The sequence below is a fragment of the Phyllostomus discolor genome, chromosome 2 (assembly GCF_004126475.2).
Source record: "Phyllostomus discolor isolate MPI-MPIP mPhyDis1 chromosome 2, mPhyDis1.pri.v3, whole genome shotgun sequence".
In the NCBI taxonomy this organism is placed as follows: Eukaryota; Metazoa; Chordata; class Mammalia; order Chiroptera; family Phyllostomidae; genus Phyllostomus; species Phyllostomus discolor.
Window position 1 is genome coordinate 172,366,036 of NC_040904.2, and position 22,023 is coordinate 172,388,058.

General features: G+C 39.0%; 1 protein-coding gene and 1 pseudogene across 5 annotated transcripts in view; one reads left to right on the forward strand and one right to left on the reverse strand.

Moving 5' to 3' along the window:
* Positions 1–3,483: 3,483 nt before the first annotated feature.
* Positions 3,484–3,821, reverse strand: LOC114513807 (annotated as a pseudogene).
* A 1,622-nt stretch (positions 3,822–5,443) lies between these two features.
* Positions 5,444–22,023, forward strand: part of YAF2 (YY1 associated factor 2) — an 89,562-nt gene continuing 72,982 nt past the window's right edge. The window contains exons 1-4 of one of the 5 annotated variants that reach the window (XR_004901617.1): positions 5,444–5,673; positions 6,097–6,222; positions 7,844–8,214; positions 10,229–10,315. Coding sequence is in view for 3 of the 5 variants with exons in the window: in XM_036019168.1 (XP_035875061.1) it covers positions 5,648–5,673; positions 6,097–6,222; positions 7,844–8,045 (354 nt within the window). In the remaining 2 variants the exon portion in view is untranslated. Of the gene's footprint in view, positions 5,674–6,096; positions 6,223–7,843; positions 8,527–10,228; positions 10,316–22,023 lie in introns of those variants that run through there. The other 4 variants (XR_003685822.2, XM_036019168.1, XM_028531956.2 and 1 more) reach the window with 4 other exon arrangements.

Genomic DNA, 22,023 nt, shown 5'->3' on the forward strand with positions numbered 1-22,023 from the left:
ATATATGTAGCAGGTTTTGTGTGGACACTGTCAAAGGGGTCACTGTGGCAGTTATTCAGCTGTTGTCTTTCAGCTCGAAACACATCCTCTATTCTGTACTCACTTTGTGATGCTAGAACTGGCATTCCTGTATGCTCTGGGACCACATTTCAGCTTTGTTATGTGGCTCCAGCTGGCTGTGCCAGTAGGTGATGCCAGGGGGAGACTGAAAGTCAGAAGGAAGAAGGGACTTGCTTCTTTTCAGCCAACTTCCTGTTGCCTTTTTTGTTTTCCACCAGTCCACTTCCTCCTCCTCTGAGCATCAGTCCGGCAGCAGCAGTTTCTTTCTTTGGTAGAAGCTTAATTCAGCTTGCAGTTTCCCCAACATTTGCAGTATGAGCTTTACACGACCCTGTCAGAGACACCAGCACTAGTGGGCCAGTGGCCCTTCTTCAGAGCTGTGGTTTCAAGCCTTCAATCATCTTCCAACTCCTTGTTCAAGTTTATCTCTTGTGAATACATCTTGTGTTCCCATCAAACTCCTCTCTGGATTTGGGAAGGGGAATGAGAGCTGAGCATAGAGATGGGAGGCTATCCTGAAGCTAGCACTGGAGTGGTTTGGAGTAAAGAGGAAATTCAGGAGGAATAGAGGTGGATGGGTCATTTAGTCAAGGCCACACCATGGGATGAAATACAGAACTGTTAGAAAGTGGTAGGATATAGGGAGAGTCTAAGGAACAAAAGGTCAGGAACTGACAGTGTAATAGAAAGGTTGTAATGTGCTCAAATAAAATTGAGACTGGTAAGCCACCATTGATATTTTGGTGTGTTTCCTTTTGATCTTTTTTCTATGTTTTTAGTATTTATTGTATATTCAATTTTATATTCTGCATTTATCACTTAACATTACAACATAAGCATTGCCACTTGTTGCAAATTCTTCATTGTTATCAGTTTTCTGGGTTTTTTTGTTTTGTTTTGTTTTGTTTTAATTTGGGCAAGAGAACAAGAGAGAATGTAAAGGGAATACACAGAGCAACAAATAATGCTTACCCTACATTTATTTATCTTTGAGTCAGTGCCATTTAATTTAATTTTTTATTGAGGTACAATTGACATAGCACTATATTAGTTTTAGTTGTTTAATATAATGATTCGATACTTGAATATTTGCAAAATTATCACCACAATATGCCTAGTTAACATCCATTACCCTATATAGTTATAGAACTTCTGAATCTGCTCTCCTAGCAACTGTCAAAGAGGCAATACAGTATTATTAACTGTTGTCACCATGCTGTACATTGCATCACATGACACTTATTTTATAGCTGGAGGTTTGCACTTTTTGACTTCTTTGTCCATTTGCTACCACTGCCACTCCCTGCCTCTGGCAACCACAAATTTATCCTTTGTATCTATAAGCTTGTTTTGTTTTTGTCTAAAGACTATAATGCCCTTGAGGTCTACCCATACTGTTGCCAGTGATGAACTTTGTTTCTTTTTTATGGCTGAATAATATTCCATTATATATATATATATATATATATATATATATGCATATATTTCACAATTTCTTTATCCATTCATTCATCAATGGACATTTAATTTGTTTCCATATCTTGGTTACTGTAAATAATGCTGCAATGAATATGGGGGTGCTTGTTCTTTTGAGTTAGTGTTTTTGTTTTCTTTAGATAAACACCCAAAATGGAGCTGTAGGATCATATTGTAGGTCTATTTTTAATTTTTGGTGGAAACTCCATACTATTTTTCATACTGGCTGCACCAATTTACATTCCCACCAACAGTGTGTTCCTTTTCCTCCACATCCTGGCCACATCCGTTATTTCTTGTCTTTTCAATAATAACCACTCTAACAGGTGTGATGCAATATCTCATTGTGGTTTTAATATGTATTCCCCATATGAACAGTGAGGTTGAGCACCTTTTCATATACTTGTGAGCCATCTATGTCTTCTTTGGAAAAATGTCTCTTTAAATTCTCAACATTGTTTTTAGTGCCTGCTTAAAATTTAGCTTTTTGGTTAGATCATTATTTATTTAATTATTTCTCTTCTGATGGGCATTCAAATTATTTTCAATATTTGTTAAAATAACTGCAATGATTGTCTCTGTGCAAAACTTTTTATGCACTTCAGGTGTCCTTAGGATATATTCCCCAAAGTGGAACTGCAGGGTCAGAGAATATGGATGTTTTTAATCTTAGTATTTTCATTCTTAATTTGCCCTGAAATTCTTTTAGATGAACTTCCTTTTTCCACAAACCTGTAATCCAAAAAGCCCTAACAATTGAAATTATCTTCATATTTTACCTGACCTGTAAGCAGTTAGCAGTAAAACCTGAGCGGAACTGATGAAGGTGATTTGTAGACTTTATTTGTCAACATAGTGTGAATATTTGATATTTTGCATAAACAGTAATGCATTTGATTATGGGGTACTACAGAACTCCCTCATAGGCTTAGGTAATTGTATAATATTTTTTTTTACCATATTTCCTTTTGAAAATCCCAAAACATCTTACAAAACATATCCAGGTTTAAGGTTTTCAGATAAGGATTGTGAACCTGTACTAGTAATGTTAGAAGAATGCTCTGGATATGTTAATTTAAAAAAATCTTTGCTGAAACTTTTACACTGGTATTGTGGACTGAATTGTACCCCCCTAATAAATTCATGTTGAAGTCTTAACCCCCACTACCTCAGAATGTGACTGTATTTGCAGATAGAGTCTTCAAAGAAGTAATTAAAACAAAATGAGGTCTCTAGAGATAGGCTCTACTCCAATATGACTGGTGTTCTTAAAAGAAGATATTAGGTCACATACATGCAGGGGGGAAGAGAGAAGGCAGCCATGTACAAGCCAAGGAGAAAGTCCTCAGAAAAACCCAGGCATGTGGATAACCTTGATATCGGGACATCTAGCCTCTAGAATTGTAAAATAAATTTCTGTTGTTAGGCCACTCTGTGGTATTTTGTTTTGGCACCTTAGAAACTAATACAGTGGTAACCTATAAATTTGATAATCAACAAAATTAGTAAAGTTTAGTAAAGTATCTCCATTTTGCAAAAACAAAATACCAACCAACTAAATTAACTCTACTCCCAAAATCAAGCTTTTGAAATATAATTGGTTTTAAAATTGTTGCCATCACATTTGCAAGTAGATGATATTTCAATTCAGTCTCCTTGAACATTCAGCCAGTTGAGGAATTTAGAAACATCACAGTGTCTTAGGTCTGAAAGGGACCTTAGTTGAGACAATAGTTTTAACTCATTTAATTTACAGGTGGGAAAAAAAGAAATGACTAATCTAAGTTTACCCACTGCATTACTGAGAGATTGAAGACTAGGCCTCAGATCTTCTCTTGTATGCTTTCTTTTCTTTTTTTCCATTCCGTAAGTTTATTTGCAAACATATGTAGTATACTGTGTCCAATAGTTTGATCCATTTTTCAGAGGAAAACATTCCTCTTCATATCTGTTTCATGGATTAACTAAAACATCCCTATTTTTAAGCAGCTGGTATCTTACTATAAAGAAAGGTGTGACAAATCCATATCCAAAGTACAAAGTCATCATAGCTAGTAACCACCACTTGTTTTCCACTGACAATGGCAAATTCCTCCTGGGACTCTTCTCATAGTGGCTCCCACAGACCATAGAGGTTGTGAACCTTCAATGCTCTGTCCCAACATTTTGCTGTTGGAGGCCCTGAGAAAGGCACAGGAACTGAAAGCAGAAGAAATGATGGTACCACACTAAGTCCCTTTTTCACAGTCTTGTTCCTCTTTGTGCAAATTCTTTTGTACTCATTCCTCATGCTTTCTGTGCTTCTGAATCAAGGTCTGAGTCTCAACAACTGACACTTCCAAGAAGTACAGATGGTGCCGTGAGTTCAGAGACCCCTATAAACTGGGGTGATATGGTTAATTAGAAAGCAGGTTTGGTGAAAGTCTGAGCTCTAATCCTGGCCTGTTCGTTAAACAAAGACCACTTAACCAGGGCTCTAAGTTCCTTGTCTTTCAAATGAAGGGATAGGCTAGTTGACCAGAACATTTGCATAGTACTTTAAGTTCTTTAAAATAAGCGTTTGTGTAGAGATCCACAAAGCTCTTGGCATGTAGTGCTAAAAAATGTTAGTTATTATTAACCACACAACCTCATAAATATAGATGCTATTTTGCAGATGAAGAAGCTAACAATTCCTGAAATTAAGCACACAATTTCCAACGTCTATCAGCAAAAACACAGGGAAAGTAGGCCAAGAATGCAGGACTTCTGTGATTATTATTTTACAATAATTCAGATTTGCTGTGAATCTAGAAAGATAGATGGAAACAGTACCATCAAAGAGAAGAGGGAAATATTTTATGCAGAAGTAAGCCATTTTTTTTTTTTGAAGGAGGGTTTTGGGAGGGTAATGAATGAATATCATCTGCAGTCTTTGCCAGGAGGCAGCTTTTCTGACGGGGAATGGGGTGGGGAGTTAGAGGGAAGGTGTGGAAATCCTTAATGCCAGGCTAAGGAGTCGAAGAGCCTTAGCAGAATCCTTGATCAATGTGACGGCACATGTTAACCAGGACTATATTACTAATCTGGTTGTGTGTTATTGAATAGATTGGGGAGTTGGGGCTGGTGCTTCAGAGACCAGTTGTTGCTAGCTTTTCTAGTGTGTTAAAGACGAGGGCATTCAGTATGTTTAGGTAGGTAATGAGACCTGGGAGTGTTCTATTTTAACCAACAGATTGCGTTTATGTACATGTAAACCCGTTATTTTAAAAAAGGGCTTATGAGTACTTTAAAAAAAATTTAAGCAGAGACTCTAGAGGCTTGGGAAACCAAAGCAACGCATTTGGAATTAAAGCCAGGGTTAGATTCTTGGCTGTTATCTTCTAATTATGTAACACGGAGGAAGTCACCTAATCTTTTGAGCTTCGGTTTAATTTCCTCTAAATTAAGGGCGACAATCCCTACTTGGTAGAGCATTTGCATGCGTAAAACCAGACAGTATTTTAAAGCCCTTAGTAATGGCCTTCAATGTTAATTGCCGTCTTTCCCCGAGGTATCCTTAGGGCTGGGTCTGAGTAGCCAAGGGCGGCTGAGGACAGAAAAGAGCTTCTACTTGGAGACCTCACCCAGGGACTCTGGTCCCGAGCTGGGCTGACCTCTAAACGCCGGCCCCACCTCGGACCAGGCTTCCTGTTGGAGGGCAGGGCGTCCCCGGCCATTTGGTGGGACAGAGGGGCTCCGAAGCGGTGGGCACTCCCAGCTCACCCAGGATGCTGCGGGTATGCGAGGGAGAGCGGACATGAAAAACGACAGCAGCTCCAGAGGCTGCAGCGTCACCCCCACGCCTCCCGCCTGCCAGCGAACTCGCTGCGGGTGCTGGGCCGCGCTGGCCGCGTTTGAAGTCTCCGGCGCGGCTGCTGATTGGCGGGTGCAGATCACGTGCGCCGAGGCAGGAGTTTCCCCGACAGCTGGAGGCTGCGTGGGATCCGGCGGCGGCTCGGAGCTCAGCGGTGCGGCCTTCCCCGCCCCCTCTCTCCCTCCTCCCCCGCCCGTTTCCGCCCGGCTTATTATCCTTCTTATTGACAAACAGCGGCCGCGGCAGCGACTCTCAGCGTGCATCTGTAGCCAAGCCATGGGAGACAAGAAGAGCCCCACCAGGTAACAGCGCCCGGCCCATGGGCCCGGACTGTGCGGGCGGCAGGGCCCTCGCGCTGGACTTCGGGCGGCCGCTTCGCTCGCAGCACAGGCAGCGGGGAGAGAACGAGGGCGGCGCCGCTGCTCCGCGTGAGGGGCCGGCGGCAGGGGCTGCCGCCCTACAATGGAGCCGCGATGGCGGCAGCCAAGTCGCTGCCGGGGGTGTCAGCCGCGGTGGTGGCGGCAGCGGCGTGTGCGGAGACTACAGCTGCGCTCCCGCCCTCCTCCTTCCTGACTCCCCTCCCCCTCCGAGCCGGAACGCGGCGTGCTGGGGGCCCACGGGGTGGGGGTCTTGGAATTGGGACAGGGGGCGGGGCGGGGGTGGCTGCGGGGCCTGGGAGCCGGGCAAGGCCTGCTGGTGACCCTGCGCGACGTCGCGTCTTGCAGGCCGAAGCGACAGCCGAAGCCGTCCTCGGATGAGGGTTACTGGGACTGTAGCGTCTGCACCTTCCGGAACAGCGCCGAGGCCTTCAAGTGCATGATGTGCGATGTGCGGAAGGGCACCTCCACCCGGTGAGTCCAGAGCCTGCCCGGGGCACCGCCGGCCACCGGGTTGCGGCCAGAGGAGGCCCTAGCGGCAGCCGCCCCTTCCCGTGACACTCGCAGACCTGGCGGGGAGGAGGCCAGACTGAGGTGGTGGCTGTGATAGGAATTGGGTCAGATTGATCGCGACGCAGGCGATGGTTGGTGGTGAAGGGTAATTGAAGAGTGTAACGTTTTTTGCTGCCAAGAGAGAATAAATTATTTAAGGGAGGCATTAGCTACTGCGATTTAATTCGTATCGCTGAGTGTAATGTCCCCCCTCCCATTCCGGGTATAATAATGTTGGCTGCATTGTTGTTAGTGTAGAAGAAGACCTCTTTAGGAGCAAAAGATGTAATTTAATTTCGTTCCTCAAAAAAAAAAAAAGTATATGATTATATAATACACAATAGATTTAACTTATTTTTTTAACATAGATGTCTGGAAGGGTCAGATCAAGGTTTTGTTTAGTGTTTGTATTCCAGTTCGCTAATATTTTATAAATAGATAGTTGGAGGTGAGCCCAGGCACGGGCATATTTTTGTTGAAAGTATCTGAATATCTTTAGATTGATCAAATGGCAATCTGTTAAACTATATAAGTAAGATTAAATGATCTCTGCTTATTTTCAGCCTTTATTTTACTGTAAGCTTACAATAACTCAGTCTTTTAAGAAACACTTAAGTTAATTAAGTGGATAAAGAAAATCATCCAGGAAATTGAAAGTCAGTGATATTTTGATATGCCAGCACTTAGTTACAGAGTTTTTTCTCCTTTGTAGGAAAGTAGGCTTTAAATTAATTCATTATGATCATGTTATTTACAGCCTGATATTTAGATAACATGTATTTTGATATTACAAAGTCTGTTACAAACTAAATTATGACAAAGGTATAAGCATACTGATATGATATACCATCTTAAAAAAACACACAATATTGACATTAGATTTATATTCAGTAAAATTAGATTTATTAAAAATCTATTGAGGAGTAAAATCTGGAGATATCCAGATTTTTAAACACCATTTAAAGCATTTTATAAAGTTTTAAAATGTAGATCCAGATATGGTTGACAATAATTTAAAATTGTAAGATTAGCTTAGTGAAGCTAGTTGTGTTTGATATGTCCTTTTGTAACTCCTAATAGGCTTTTTGCACATTACTTCCCCTTTACATTGGGTGAAATATGAGCATTTTTCATGATATCCTTTAAAAAGCAAACTTTCAAACATCTTCAGAATTCAAGGGAATGTAATAGAACCAGTCTAATAAAAAAGTACCTATTTACTAAAATGAACATGGTAACTATTTTTGGACCCGTGATTTAAGCATTTTTGGAAAGCAGAATATCTTTATATTTTTATGTCTGTATAAGGTTGGATTTGGTTTAGATTATATTTATATATCTGTATTAGTACCTTGTACTTTTAAAAATGCTTAATAAGCAATCTTTGGAAAATTTGGGTTTTGGAGGCAGGAACTTTGAAGTGGAGACAGTTATTATAATCTTAATCTCTGGTACGATATTGTTGCTTTTTGTTGTTCCCTCTATTTTCTTGTAGCCTTTAGAAAAATACGGAAACTAGAAGAGCTTATATGTTTATTTGCAGGGACAGCAAGGAAGGGGGGAAGCTGGTGGCCTACTCCACAGCCAGTCTTGGGGTTAGAGGAACCCTGAGAAATAGAGTAGGTGGTGGCAGCTCAGAAGAGAAGAAACAGGCCGACTACCTGGCACCTGGAAGAAGAAGGAATATAGTGCACAGGGGAGTTGGCCCAGGACAGAGAAGTGGGCCTAGTTTAAAAGAGGCTTGAGGCCCACATGGGGGCCCCTGACATTTTTTACCAGTACATCTGAGCTCTTGTAGATCCAATTTTTAGTGGATTACTTGAGGAGGACTCAGAGAAGCATTGTCATTTGGATTGAAACTGAAGAGGCTCTGGGCAACTCACCAGAAGTCTAAGGGACACTCTGTTCCTAAAAGTAAGTGTTCTACACTACAACCCTCTCAGCTTCTTCCTTCCTCTCTCTGAATTGTCTCTTCTCTTTTGATTTTGGCCAAAAGTTAAACCTAAGAGCTCTAATTTCTCTGTCTTTTATTTTCCTACCGCTATTTCTGAAAATCAGAGTGGAATCCATGTTTGGATAGAACAATGGAGCAGGGCTTTGTTACTAGGGCAGATATTGATTACACCACAAAATATTGCCCTCTCTGGTAATGTTAGAAAACAGGATTAAAGGCCTGCAGAGCACTATTGAGAAGCAAAAGTTTCAGTAGTTGGAAGAGATATATCTCTACAATGAACATGTTATATTAGCAGTTAAAGCAATTTCAAGGATAAGGTTGAGGATTACCAAAGCTGGATGGCTGCAGAGCAGAAGGATGCAGATTGCTAATGCCTTGTTTGCGACAGAAGGGACTTGAATTTCTTGGGTCATGCTGACCTTTGAACTGATTCTGTCTCAGTGTCAAATGGGAGGCCAAGTCTGAGCCATCCCAGACATTTGAAAAATCTTTTCTTTCTAAACCTCCAGAGAAGAGGGGGTTTATGGTCTCCCTATAAAGTCTTCACTGACATTTTTATTTTCTTTAAAGAATATCTAGTTCAAATCTTTTATATTGCAAGAGAACATCATTTCCTTTGGCTATATCCTTGATCGGTCATGTTTTTCTGCAGAATAACTGCATGGAATGAAATGAGGTTATATTCATGGTAGTATTTTAAAATAAAATGTGATTTGATGTTTTAATTTCTGAATTGATAAATTACATTCTTTAAATGTAAACAGTTTCTGCAGCTGAACTTAACTTTAGTTTGGTACTTGCTGGCCTTAATTAGTTTAAATTTTATTAATCTTTTTTAATCCAGAATCTCAATAACTACATAATTCAAGTACCTCAGGTTTTCTACATTTTGCTTTTGTGAACAAAAAAATGATAAATGTTAAAATGACAGGAAAAATTTTAAAAAGAAAAAACTATGGTGACAAATTATTATCAGTGGTACTACATAGTCTCCTTAGTTCTTAAAAGGCAGTGAGGGTCTCAAAGGTAAACCCAAGAAACTTTACAAAATTGAGAACCATTCTGAATCGTCACAGAAAATGAAATATTTAGTATAGTGTGTGTGTGAGGATAGTGCACGCTATGTGTGTGTGATGTATGGTGATTGAGTTAGATTAGTATCTTATTGTCACTTTTTCATATAGGGTTGGAAATTCTTATTTCAGATAGCAAATGTTAAAAACAATAATTATGAACTGTGATCTAAAGGAGAACCTATAAAGCACCCAGTTCATAGCAGGCTTTTTAGTGTAATTTCAAGTATGACTAAGTAATAGTATATCTTCTCAAGGTAAACTGAAATAGTTCCCTTAGATTCTTGACGTGTTATTTTAGAGAATGATGAACAAGATTTCACATGGTAGAAAGAGCACTGTATTGTACTGGGAGTCTGGCAGCCGGGGTTCTTCTCTTTCCAGCCACTTCAATACCCAGCATTCAGAAGTGTTTACTGAACATCTTATTTTATACAAGGGCTGACCTAGGTTTTGGGAATACATTGGTGAGCAAAATACATGTTTTGTTTTTTTCTGTGAAATTTTATGATTTTTGTCAAGTCAGAATCACTTTGAATTATACCAGATTCTGTACATGAAGTAGTATTAGTAACTCTTTTTGTGTGAGCTGAGGAGGTAAAATTTACTCATTTAAAGAAAAATAGTTTTTCTAACTGAATACAATGTTATGGTTAGGATGTTATTGTTGGTAAATAGAATGAATTATTTCAGCTTCTATAAAATGTGTAAACTATAAAATTCACATTTTGAAGAAACCTTAAAGAAACCAGTTATCTGATGAAACTCATTTCAGTATCATTGCTGTCTTTTCAAACTTGCTTCTTATCTTCTAATTTGAAGTGTGGCACAGATTCTCCTAGAACTTTTGGGAATGGGAAAAAAAACTGAGGATCATCTAAGTCAGCCCGTTTTTCAGATATGCAGAGTTCCTGAGCCTCCCCCATCTGTCTGAGAAGCCTTTCCAGCTACCACACAGTTGTTCAGAGACTCCTTATTCTAGGAGGTTGGTTGGTTTGTTTGTTTTCCTCCCTGTATCTTGGATGAGAGTAGTTACATGGGTTCAGTGTTTACAGAGAAATTTTGAAAATGATTGCATTTGGATAGTCTAGAGTAGTGGTTTTCAAAGCGTGATCTGAGGAACCCTGGAATTCCCTTTTGTGATCATTTTAAGAAGATGGTGAGGGTCAAACTATTTTCATAATCAGAATTCTTAAGATTTTTTCTGCCTTTTTCACTGTGGTGACACTTGCAGTGGTGGTACAGAGGCAGTGGCAGGTAAAACTGCTGGCCTCTTAGCATGAATCTGAGCAGCCATGCCAAATTGGTATGTTCATCGTAATCGTTACTCCCATGCACATGCAGCAAAAATAACGTCAGCTTCACTTAATATCTCTGATAAACAGTAAAAGCTACTAATTTTGTAAAGTCTCATGTCTTTTAAATATTCTATCTCCTTATCTAGGAAGTACATGTAAAGCACTTTTACTTCATAGTAAAGTAGAGTGGTTGATTCAACGAAAAGGATTTGTGTCGTTGTTTTAGATGCAAACAAAACTAGTGGCTTTTTCCCCGAAGAACATCATTTTTACTTGAAAGAATGCCTGGCAAACTGTGGTTGCTCAGACTTGGATATTTAGCAGATATTTTCTCAAAAATGAAAACAGTGAGTCTGTCACTTCAAGGAAAACAATTGATAGTATTTGTTGCCAATGATAAATAATGAGCTTTCAGGTGAAAATTAGAGTTTTTGAAAACTTGTAACCGCTACAGTGAACTTAAGAACTTCCCAATACTTTAAAGATGAGCTTGTGTGGTAATGTCAGTGATTGTAGTTTCTGATATTTTATCATGAAATTTGTCAATACTTGGAAGATCTCTGTAACTCAGTGACCTAGTATTTCCCAAAAACCTATGTGCATTGTTACAAAACCATGCATGGATATAATCCATTCAAAGTACTAAATAAATCAGTGAGTTTTAAGGGAACACTGAAAACTTCCTTGATGTGGTTTCAGATTTCACATGCAGCTAATCTTTGAGAAACAACTACTTGTGTTTTTCTGTCATGCCAAAGAATAATATCCACAATTATCTGAAAATGTCACAGGTGGGCATAGGTAACCAGGTTCTTGGTGATCATGGACAAAGAATTGAACTGAACACAGATTAAAGAGAGAGAGGATTTATTAAGCAATAGTATGCTCCACAGAACATGGGAGCAGGCGAACTCCCAGCAGAGACTCACCTCGGGCTGGAGGGATTCTGTTCTTATAGGGTGGGTCCTTCCTGGCTAGTTTTGGCAGGCTTTCATTGTGCATGTACAAGTGGCTGTATTATTTTAAGCCTACTGTGCATGTGATCTCCCATGATTTTCCTTGATTGGCCACTGGAGAAGGGGGTTGCACAATGTTAATTTACTATAATGCCATTATAATGAAGCATGGGTCATGTAGCATGTTCTGTGAAGGTGCTTTCTTGAGTCACCATGATTCAGCAATTTTCCAGAAAGCAGGAACAACTGGTCTTAGAACAGGGTCTCTGTCCTGTATGGATGTCCTTTATCTTAGGCCTGGGGAACCTCTGGAGTTTCTTCCTTCCTGTCTCCTGCCTCAACTTGGCTATTAAAATACTCCTCTCATATTTCAACTACATATTTGTGGGAGTCCAGTTTTCTTCATATTGAACCAAAACAGCGTCATGCAACAAATTGAATGCAGAAATAGATATGATAATCCAGATATCTTCTGTGAAGCCAGATGTTAAGAGGTTTTCAAAAATATACAAATGCCACTCTTCATGCAAAGTTATCTTTGTTTTGGAAAATAGAGGATTTTTCCCATAAAAATATTATTTATGTCAATATGTGATATACTTTTGTTAGTTTTTAAATGTGCTAATATATATATTTTTTCTGTTTTGATTTCTAATAAAGTTTTTTATTTTTTGACAGGTAAGATCTACATAAACAGAAGCTCTTTTAACTTTTGATAGTGTAAGGAGATACTGAGACCAAAAAATGTATGAATTGCTTGGTCTAGAGTTTTACTAACTTGGTTTCTACAACAACTGGTTTACTTCAGCAGCATTCTTTTCCTTTCTTCATCATTTGTTGAGTAGATCTCTCTGATAATGTAGTGACCTTGTTGTTAAACTCAGTGGGTTAATCTCAGTCTTCTTTCTCTGTCACTTCCTAGTATTGGTATCAGTAACTTTCTTTTTAAATTGAAATTCTTCTTTTCATTTGTAACACTAATTTTTCCTAGTTTTCCTTTTACTTCTCTTAAAATCAATTTCTGCCTACCCCAACTTGGCTTCTTCTCTTTGTATGTGGCACAAACTTTCTGGAATCTAAGCTAGAAACTGTCATTGACTCATTTTTTTATTCTAACTCATCATCATCCCTTATGTTCAGTCTTTCTCTGGATTTTTTCTCATATTTGTCCTTTTCCCAATTTATGCAACTGTAGTTTAGAAGCCCGTATGATTTCTCTTATGAGTTATTGGACAAATCAGTCTTTTCTCCAGAATGCTATGTTATCTTCAGTATATATTTTTTGAAAACTATATAATTATGTTAGCCCTTGTATTAAAACAAATAAATAAATAGAGACTCTCCATTTACCCCTGAATAAAGGTCGAGCTCCTGAGAATGGTATTCCAGACAATAATAAGCTCTTCCTAAACTACTTTCCTAGCTTCATTTTCTGCTGTATATACCAACCGATCCTATGCTGCATTAGCAGTGAAGTATTTTGATCAGGTAGTAGTTAAGAGAAACCCTCTGGGATTACACCCAGCCCCAACTCTCATATTGACTCGTTCTATCTGTGTATATATAATTATTCCTAGATAATCACCATAGCATGCTATTGTCTAGATATTTATCTGCCCTACCAGGTAGGATCTGTCTTACTCACTTTGGTATCCCTAGAAGCTAGTAAAATAGGCATTGTAGGCATTTAAACTTTTTCAATTAATGTTTTTTTTTAAACTTGACTATTGTAATTTGACATCTGGCATTGCTTTTCTAATGTGTTTTTAAAAATATTATCAGACTATTTTGTCCATAAATTATAGGTATATATTAGTTGTTTTAACATTATTTTCACAATTTTGCTTTATATTTTGATGCTGTATTATTTGATTAAAAGCACAACTTTTGCAGTTGGACTGGTAACTGAGATGAGTGACTCTGAGTTTTAGTTCCTTTATCTTTAAACATGACAATAGTATTTTTATAGCACAATAATGTTATAACACAATATGTTTTATTAAAATGTTTTTTAAGATTTTATTTATCTTTTGAGAGAGAGGAAGGAAGGGAGAAAGAGAAGGAGAAAAACATCATTGTGTGGTTGCCTCCTGCACACCGCCATCTGACAACCTAGCCCACAAACCAGGCATGTGCCCTGCCTGGTAATCCAACTGGTGACCCTTCGGTTCGCAGACTGGTGCTCAGTCCACTGAGCCACACCAGCCAAGGCAATATATGGTTATTGTGAAGATTAAACTAGAATATACTTGAAGAACTTAGCATGTCTTGCTTTTTCTATTACCATACTTTCTTTGTTCTTGTCATGTATATTCTTAAAAACATGTGAAAATAGAAAATATACTTCTCAGTTTTTGAACATTGTAAAAAAAGATTTTATTTATTTACTTTTAGAGAGATGGGAAGGGAGGGAGAAAGAGAGGGAAGGAAACATTGTGTGAGAGATACATAAACCAGTTGCCTCTCACATGCTCTCTTACTGGTGACCAGACTGGCAACCCAGGCGTGTGCCCTACCTGGGAATTGGAATGGCGACCTTTTGGTTTGCAGACTGGCGCTCCGTCCACTGAGCCACACCAGCCAGAGCAGTATTTGAATATTTTTAGCTTTATCATTTTTTAAGTTGACATATAACATTATATTTGTCTCATGTTTTATTATTATTTTAAAGATATTACTATTTTAAAGATGAAATAAAGATTTATTTTAAAGATGATATTATATGAATACCTTAGCATTTTTAAGGTTTAACTTTGGAAAGTTTTATGTTTATTATTTTTATTATCTCATTTACCACCACTTATTTAGATCTTGTTATCCAGACTATTGCAATTTATATAGTATAGCTAAAAATGAGAAGTATTCTGCTGAAGTCAAGAAAGAGTATAGATAGCATATTATATATTTTATTTCTCAACTAAATTATAAATTCCCTTTTGAATTAATTTTTTGGCATGTGTATATACTGCCCCATTTTAAGAATCTTTATTGTATATTTTTTAATTACCATTTAGACCCCTTATAATCCCCTGCTGCCAGCTGTCACCACACTGTTGTCCATGTCAATTAGTCCTTTTTCCCTTTTGCTCAGTCTCTCCACCTCTGATCCCCTTCCCCCACTAGCTGTCATCTGTTCTCCATCTATGAGTCTGTCTCTGTTTTGCTTATTAGTTCAGTTTGTTAGATTCCACATATGAGTGATATCATACAGTATTTGTCTTCTCTCACTGGCATATTTCACTTAACATAATGTTCTCCAGGTCCGTCCATACTGTTGCAAGTGGTAAAATTTTCTTCTTTTTTTATGGCTGAGTAGTGTTCCATTGTGTAAATGTCCCATAATTGTTTTATCCACTCATCTATTGATGGACTCTTGGGCAGCTTCTATATCTTGGCAATTGTAAATAATGGTGCAATGAACATAGGGGTTCTTATGTTCTTTCACATTAGTGTTTTGGGTTCTTTTAGATATATTCCCAGAAGTGGGACCACTGTATCAAAAGGCAGATTCATTTTTAATTTTTTTGAGGTATCTCTATACTGTTTTCCATAGTGGCTGCACCAATCTTACCTGCATTTCCACCAACAGTACAAAAGGGTTCCCTTTTGTCTACATCCTTGTCAGTACTTGTTATTTGTTGATTTTTTGATGCTAGCCATTCTGGCAGGTGTGATGGTATGTCATTGTGATTTTAATTTGCATTTCTCTGCTGATTAGTGATGTTGAGTATCTTTTTTTAAATTTTATTTTAATCATTGTTCAAGTACAGTTTTCTGCCTTTTACTCTCATTCCAGCCCGCCCACCCATCCCTCCCCACTTCCCTCCCATTACCACCCCCCCAGTTTTAGTCCATGTGTCCTTTAAATTTGTTCCTGTAAACCCTTCCCATTCTCCCCTGAAATTCCCTCTTCTCTCCCCTCTGGTCACTGTCAGCCTGTCCTCTATTTCAGTGTCTTTGACTATATTTTGCTTGCTTCTTTGTTTTGTTGTTTAGGTTCCTGTTAAAGGTGAGATCATATGGTATTTGTCTTTCATTGCCTGGCTTATTTCACTTAGCATAATGCTTTCCAGCTCTATCTATGCTGTTGCAAAAGGTAGGAGTTCCTTCTTTCTTTCTGCTGCATAGAATTCCATTGTGTAAATGTATCATAGTTTTTTGATCCAGTCATTTACTGATGGGCATCTAGGTTGCTTCCAGCACTCAGCTATTGTAAATTGTGCTGCTATAAACATGGGGGTGCAAAGGTTCTTTTTTATTGGTGTTTTAGGGTTCTTACGATATAGTCCCAGCAGTGGAATTGCTGGGTCAAAAAGCAGATCCATTTTTAGTTTTCTGAGGAAGTTCCATACTGTTTTCCATAGTGGTTGTACCAGTCTGCATTCCCACCAACAGTGCAACAGTCTCTCCAACCTCTCCAACACTTGTTTGTTGCTTTGTTTATGATGGCCATTCTGACCAGTGTGAAGTGGTATCTCATTGTGGTTTTAATTTGCATCTTTCTGATAGCTAGCGATATTGAACATTGTTCCATGTGTCTTTGGATCCTCTGTATGTCCTCCTTTGAGAAGTGTCTGTTCAAGTCCTTTGCCCATTTTTTAATTGGGTTGCTTGTCTTCTTAGAGGGGAGTCGTGATGTTGAGTATCTTTTCATATGTCTGTTGGCCACATGTATATCCTCCTTGGAGAGGTGTCTTCTATTTAGGTCCTTTGCCCATTTTTTACTTGGATTGTTCTTTGGTGTTGAGTTTTGTAAGTACTTTATATATTTTGGGTATTAACACTTTATCAGATGTATTATTGGTGAGTATGTTCTCCCATTCTGTGGGTTGCCTTTTTATTTTGTTGATGATTTCTTTTGCTGTGCAAAACTTTTTAGTTTGATGTAGTTCTATTTGTTTTTTATTTTCTTTTGTTTCCTTTGCCTGGGGAGATATATCTGATGAAATACTGCTATGAGCAATGTCAGATTTTACTCCCTTATGCTTTGTTCTAAGATTTTTATGGTTTCAGGTCTAATATTTAAGTCTTTGACTCTTTTTGAATTTATTCTTGTGTGTGGTATAAGAAGGTGGTCTAGTTTTATTTTTCTGCATGTATGTGTCCAATTTTTCCAACACCATATATTGAATAAACTGTCTTTTTTTTACCCATTGTATGGAATTGCATTGAGTCTATAGATTGCTTTGGATAGTGTGGACATTTTAAGGATGTTAATTTTTCCTGTTCATGAACATGGATGTGTGAATTTTTAAAGTTAAGATAGTTGATATTGAGGGTCTGTCAAAAAATATAAAATATACTAAAGCTATGTAGACAGAGATTTGTTGTATTTGAGATTGTGTAATTGAAAAATACTGTATAATGCACAGTATTATACAGTATTTTGCTGTGTATAATGCACACCCATGATTTTGGTCCAAATGTTCATGAAAAATCTTTTAATTTTTTATTCAGTTGTTTGTTTATGTTTAGGTACTTGTTTTTGCATTATAAAGGAATCTTAGGATATATTTTTGAATATATTATGGTAGAAGAGATTTTATGTAACAAATAAATAGAAAACAGAAGAACAGATACAAGGTACAAGAAATTTTATGCTTCATTGCAGTTTCATCATAAGATCAGCAAAACAGATGATCATATTCCTGTGTATTATTTTGCATACAGATATCATTATTGCTTTTTAGTGTTATGCTTTTAAAACATAAGCATAAATAAAAGAAAAACATTTATATAGATACAGAATTAGTACTACCCATGTATAAGGTTCATCTTTATTTTCCTTTCAAAAATTTGGGCAAAAAAGTGTGCATTATATACAGCAAAATACGGTAGTTTGGAATTCAGAGTTTTCATTTGTTTGAACTATACTGAGTTTAAAATTAATGGAAGTTGCCCTGGCTGGTGTAGCTCAGTGGATTGAGCACAGGCCTGTGAACCAAGGTGTCGCTGGTTCGATTACCAGCAGGGCACGTACCTGGGTTGAGGGCCATGTCCCCAGTGAGGGGTGTGCTAGAGGCAACCACACATTGATGATTCACTTCTTCTCTTTCTCCCTCTTTTCCCCTCTCTCTAAAAATAAGTAAAATAAAAAATAAAATTAATGGAACAAATTAAATTGAATTATGATGAAATTTGAGCTAATTTTTACCTTCTGATTGAGGTGGTATTGTTTAATCTATGAACTTACTACTTTTAAAGATAAATTATACAAATCAGCAGATACTGAACAACTACAGAAATTGGCAGACATTAAGAAGTACTTCATTGTGTACTTCTTTAGTACATAATTGTCCAGAGTAAGGCTAACAAGATTAGTTGCTGATATCTTTTTTAAAAATTATATTTTACTGAGTACACTACTACAATTGTCCCAATTTTTCCCCCATTGCCTCCTCCAGCCAGCCTCCTCACTCCCTTAAGCAATCTCCACACCATTGTTTATGTCCATGGGTCATTCATATAAGTTCCTTGGCTACTCCAGTCCTATACTGTACTAACATCTTCATGGCTATTTGTACTTCTTAATCCCCTCACCTCTTCACCCATTCCCCCACATACCCTCCCATCTGGCAACGATCATAACTCTCTCTGTATCCATGATTCTGTCTCTGTTCCTCTTGTTTACTTTGTTTTTTAGACTCAATTGTTGATAGACATGTATTTTTTGCCATTTTAATGTTCATAGTTTTGATTTTCCTCTTTTTGTTAAGTAAGTCCCTTTAACATTTCATATAATAATGGTTTGGTGATGATGAACTCCTTTGGTTTTTTCTTGCCTGGGGAGCTCTTTATCTGCCTTTCAATTCCAAATGATATTTTTGCTTTGTAGAGCAATCTTGGCTGTAGCTCCCTGCTTTTCATGACTGTGAATATTTGTTGCTAGTCCCTTCTAGCCTGCAAAGTTTCTTTTGAGAAGTCAGCTGACAGCCTAATTAGCTGACAGCCTAATGGGAACTCTTCTGTAGGTAACTCTGCTTTTCTCTTGTTGCTTTTAAGATTCTCTCTTTATCTTTAATCTTTGGTATTTTAATTATGATGTGTCTTAGAGATGGCCTCTTTGCATTAGTTTTGTTTGGGACTCTCTGTGCCTCTGGACTTACATGTCCATTTCCTTCACTAAATTAGGGAAGTTTTCTCTCATTATTCTTTCAGATAGATTTCTAACTTCTTGCTCTTTCTCTTCTTCTGAAATGTGTATGATGAAAATGTTGAAATGCTTGAAATTGTCCCAGAAGCTGCTTATACTATCCTCTTTTTTTTTTTGATTTGGTGGTTTTTTGCTTTCTTATGTTCCAAATCGTTGATTTGATGCTTGTCTTCACCCACTTTACTGTTTACCTGTAAATTATTATTTATTTCAATTATTGTATCCTTTGTTTCTGACTGGATCTTTTTTATGTTGTTGAGGTTCCTCACTAAGTGCCTTGAACATCCTTATAACTAGTGTTTTGAACTCTGCATCCGATAGGTTGCTTATCTCCATTTTGTTCAGTTGTTTTTCTGGAGTTTTGATCTGTTCCTTCATTTGGGCTATGTTTCTTTGTTTCCTCATTTTGGCAGCCTTCCTGTGTTTGTTGCCATGTATTAGGTAGCTGCTATAACTTCCTGTCTTGGTAGCATGGCCTGATGTACTAGGTGTCCTGTAGGATCCAGTGGCATAGCCTACCCCATCACCCAAGCTGGGTGCTCAAGGTGTGCCTTTGTGTGGGTCAAATATTCTCTCTTGTAGTTGAGCCTTGATTGCTGTTGACAGATCAATGGGAGGGATTTACCCAGGCCAGTTAGCTGCAAGGACTGGCTGTGATAAAAATTGAGCACTAACCTCCACCCTCCATGGATGATCAGCTGTGTAGGGGCAGGGTGGTGATGCTCTGATGTGGTCTGTAGGTGTTAAATGGATACACAGGCTTTAGGGTTTCCCTCATGGTGTAGACCAAGGTCAGTCCCCACCTGTGTTTTGCCTAGGGCCACCCTGTCTGAGCTATAAAGCCCTCTGAGATGGCAGCCACTTGTACTGGGCTTGGAGATTCCCTGGCAAAGCCAATTTGTGAATCTAGGATGGCTGATGCTAGTGTCAGGCCTGAGGCCACTTAGCAAGAACAGGGGAGGAGGGTTCACTGAATCTGGCTCTTGCTTATTTGAGAGGATTTAGGAAGCTGTGAACCTTGAGGCAAGGCCAGCCATTCATATGGAAAAACAGCTTGGGCCTATAAGTTGGGTGGGACAGAGTCTCTGGGGGTTTCTAGGACAGAACTGTCCTAATGCTAGATTATCTAGCATTAATCTGGCTAAATAATGCTAGCCAGATTGTAGGAGTATCAGATATGGCACCACCAGTTAACTCTGTGGCCCTGTGCAGGGAGGCTTCAGAAAAGGGACAGTGGTCTCTGTCCCCCTTTATGTCTGGGAGAAAACTGTCCTCCAGTTCTCACCTTGATGCCAGACACTTCAGTTTCTCCCTGTTTGCCACTGGTGCCTTTCAAGCTGCTATCTCAGTGCTGCAGCTAAGAGGGAGTGAGTTTGAGTAAGTCCGTGTGTGGGTTCTTTAAGAGGAACTGCTTGGGACTCTGGAAGTTTCTTCTACCAACTCAGTCCCTGCAGTTTTTGAGCCTGAAGTGATGGGGTCTTATCTTCCTTGTACTGGAACCCTAGGCTGAGTGGACTGGTGTGGGGCTGGATCCCTTGCTCCTGAGATATCCCTCCTCAATTTTTATCCACCACACATGGATTTTTGACCTTCCTGTTCTGTGTCTGTGCCTCTCCCACCAGTCTTAAGGATGTGGTTTCTTTAATTCTGTAGTTGCGAGAGTTCCCTTCTAGTTGATTTCTGATGGTTCTGAGTGGTGCTTGTTCTGTATTTTGTAATTTTGATGTGGTTGTGCAAGGAGGCTAGCCCTGTTTACCTATGTTGCCATCTTTGTTCTTTAGATTTTATTTTTTGAGAGGGGAAGGGGGAGGGGAGAAAGGAAGACAAACATCAATGTGCCAGGGAAGCTGCCCCTCACATGTCCCCAGTCGGGGACTTCCCTGGTCTTGTCCCTCAACCCAGGCATGTGCCCTGACCAGGAATCAAACCAGAGATCTTTTGGCCTGCTGGATGATGCCCAACCCACTGAGCCATATCAGTCAGGGCGTTGCTGTATCTTTCTAGGATTTCACTGTCATTTTGCCTGCCTAGTTAACTGCTTAATCTTCAAGACCCAGTTCACATGTCTATCCTGTGGTATTTTCCTAGGGACATCCCAAAGTTGCCTTCTCTTGTGTGTCTTTAGTGCATACATCCGATTGTGTTTTCCATCTGGCTTTACCATTTACTCATAAGTCCAGTGTTGATTTTTGCTTTCTTGGGAAGCTGAATATTTTTTCTTGAGGAGAAATAATCAGTACTGACTTCCAGCCAAGATTGAGGCATAGGTAGATACACTTTGCCTCCTCACAAAACAAAAAGAAGGACAACAGAAAATTTAAAAACAAAAACAACCAGAATGACCAGAAAATAGAACTGTATGGAAGTCTGACAACCAGGGAGTTAAAGAAGAAACATTTATCCAGACCAGTAGGAGGGGCAGAGATGGGCAGTGGGGCGGAGAGTACTCAAGGCAAGTCTGTGGCTGGAAGACCTGGCAGTCCCACATTTTTGAGTGGATAAACTGGGAGTAACAACTGTGGAGCAAGACAGACTTCGAGACCCAGGGTTCCGGCTCAGGGATATAAAACCTCAAAACCTCTGACTGAAAAAAACCTGTGAGTGTTGAGGTGATGGGAGAAACTACCAGCCTCATAGGAGAGTTTGTTGAAGAGACCCTCAGGCTCATAGAACACACACAAACCCATGCCCCTGGGAATCAGCACCAGAAGGGCCCAATTTGCTTGTGGGTAGCAGGGGAAGTGACTGAAACCCAGTTGAGATGAGCTCTCAATGCAACAAGTGGCATTGTTCCCTCTCTGATCCCTCCCCCACAGACAGTGGCACAGTGCAGCAAGGGGGGTTGCTCTGCCCTGGTGAATACCAGAGGCTCTTCCCCTTACAATGTAACAGGTGTGCCAAGACAAAAATATGGCCTAAATGAAAGAACAGATCAAAGTTCCAAAATAGAACTGAGCGATGAAGAGATACCTAACCTCTCAGATGCATAGTTTAAAACACTGGTAATCAGGATGCTCACAGAATTGGTTGAGTATGGTTGCAAAATAGAGTAAGAAGTGAAGACTATACAAAGTGAAATAAATGAAAATATACAGGGAACCAACAGTGATGGGAAGGAAATTGGGACTCAAATCAGTGGTTTGGACCAGAAGGAAGAAATAAACATTCAACCAGAACGGAATGAAGAAACAAGAATTTAGAAATAACAAGGAGAGGCTTAAGAACCTCTGGGACAATTTTAAACATTCCAAAATCTAAATCATGGGATGCCAGAAGGAGAAGAGGA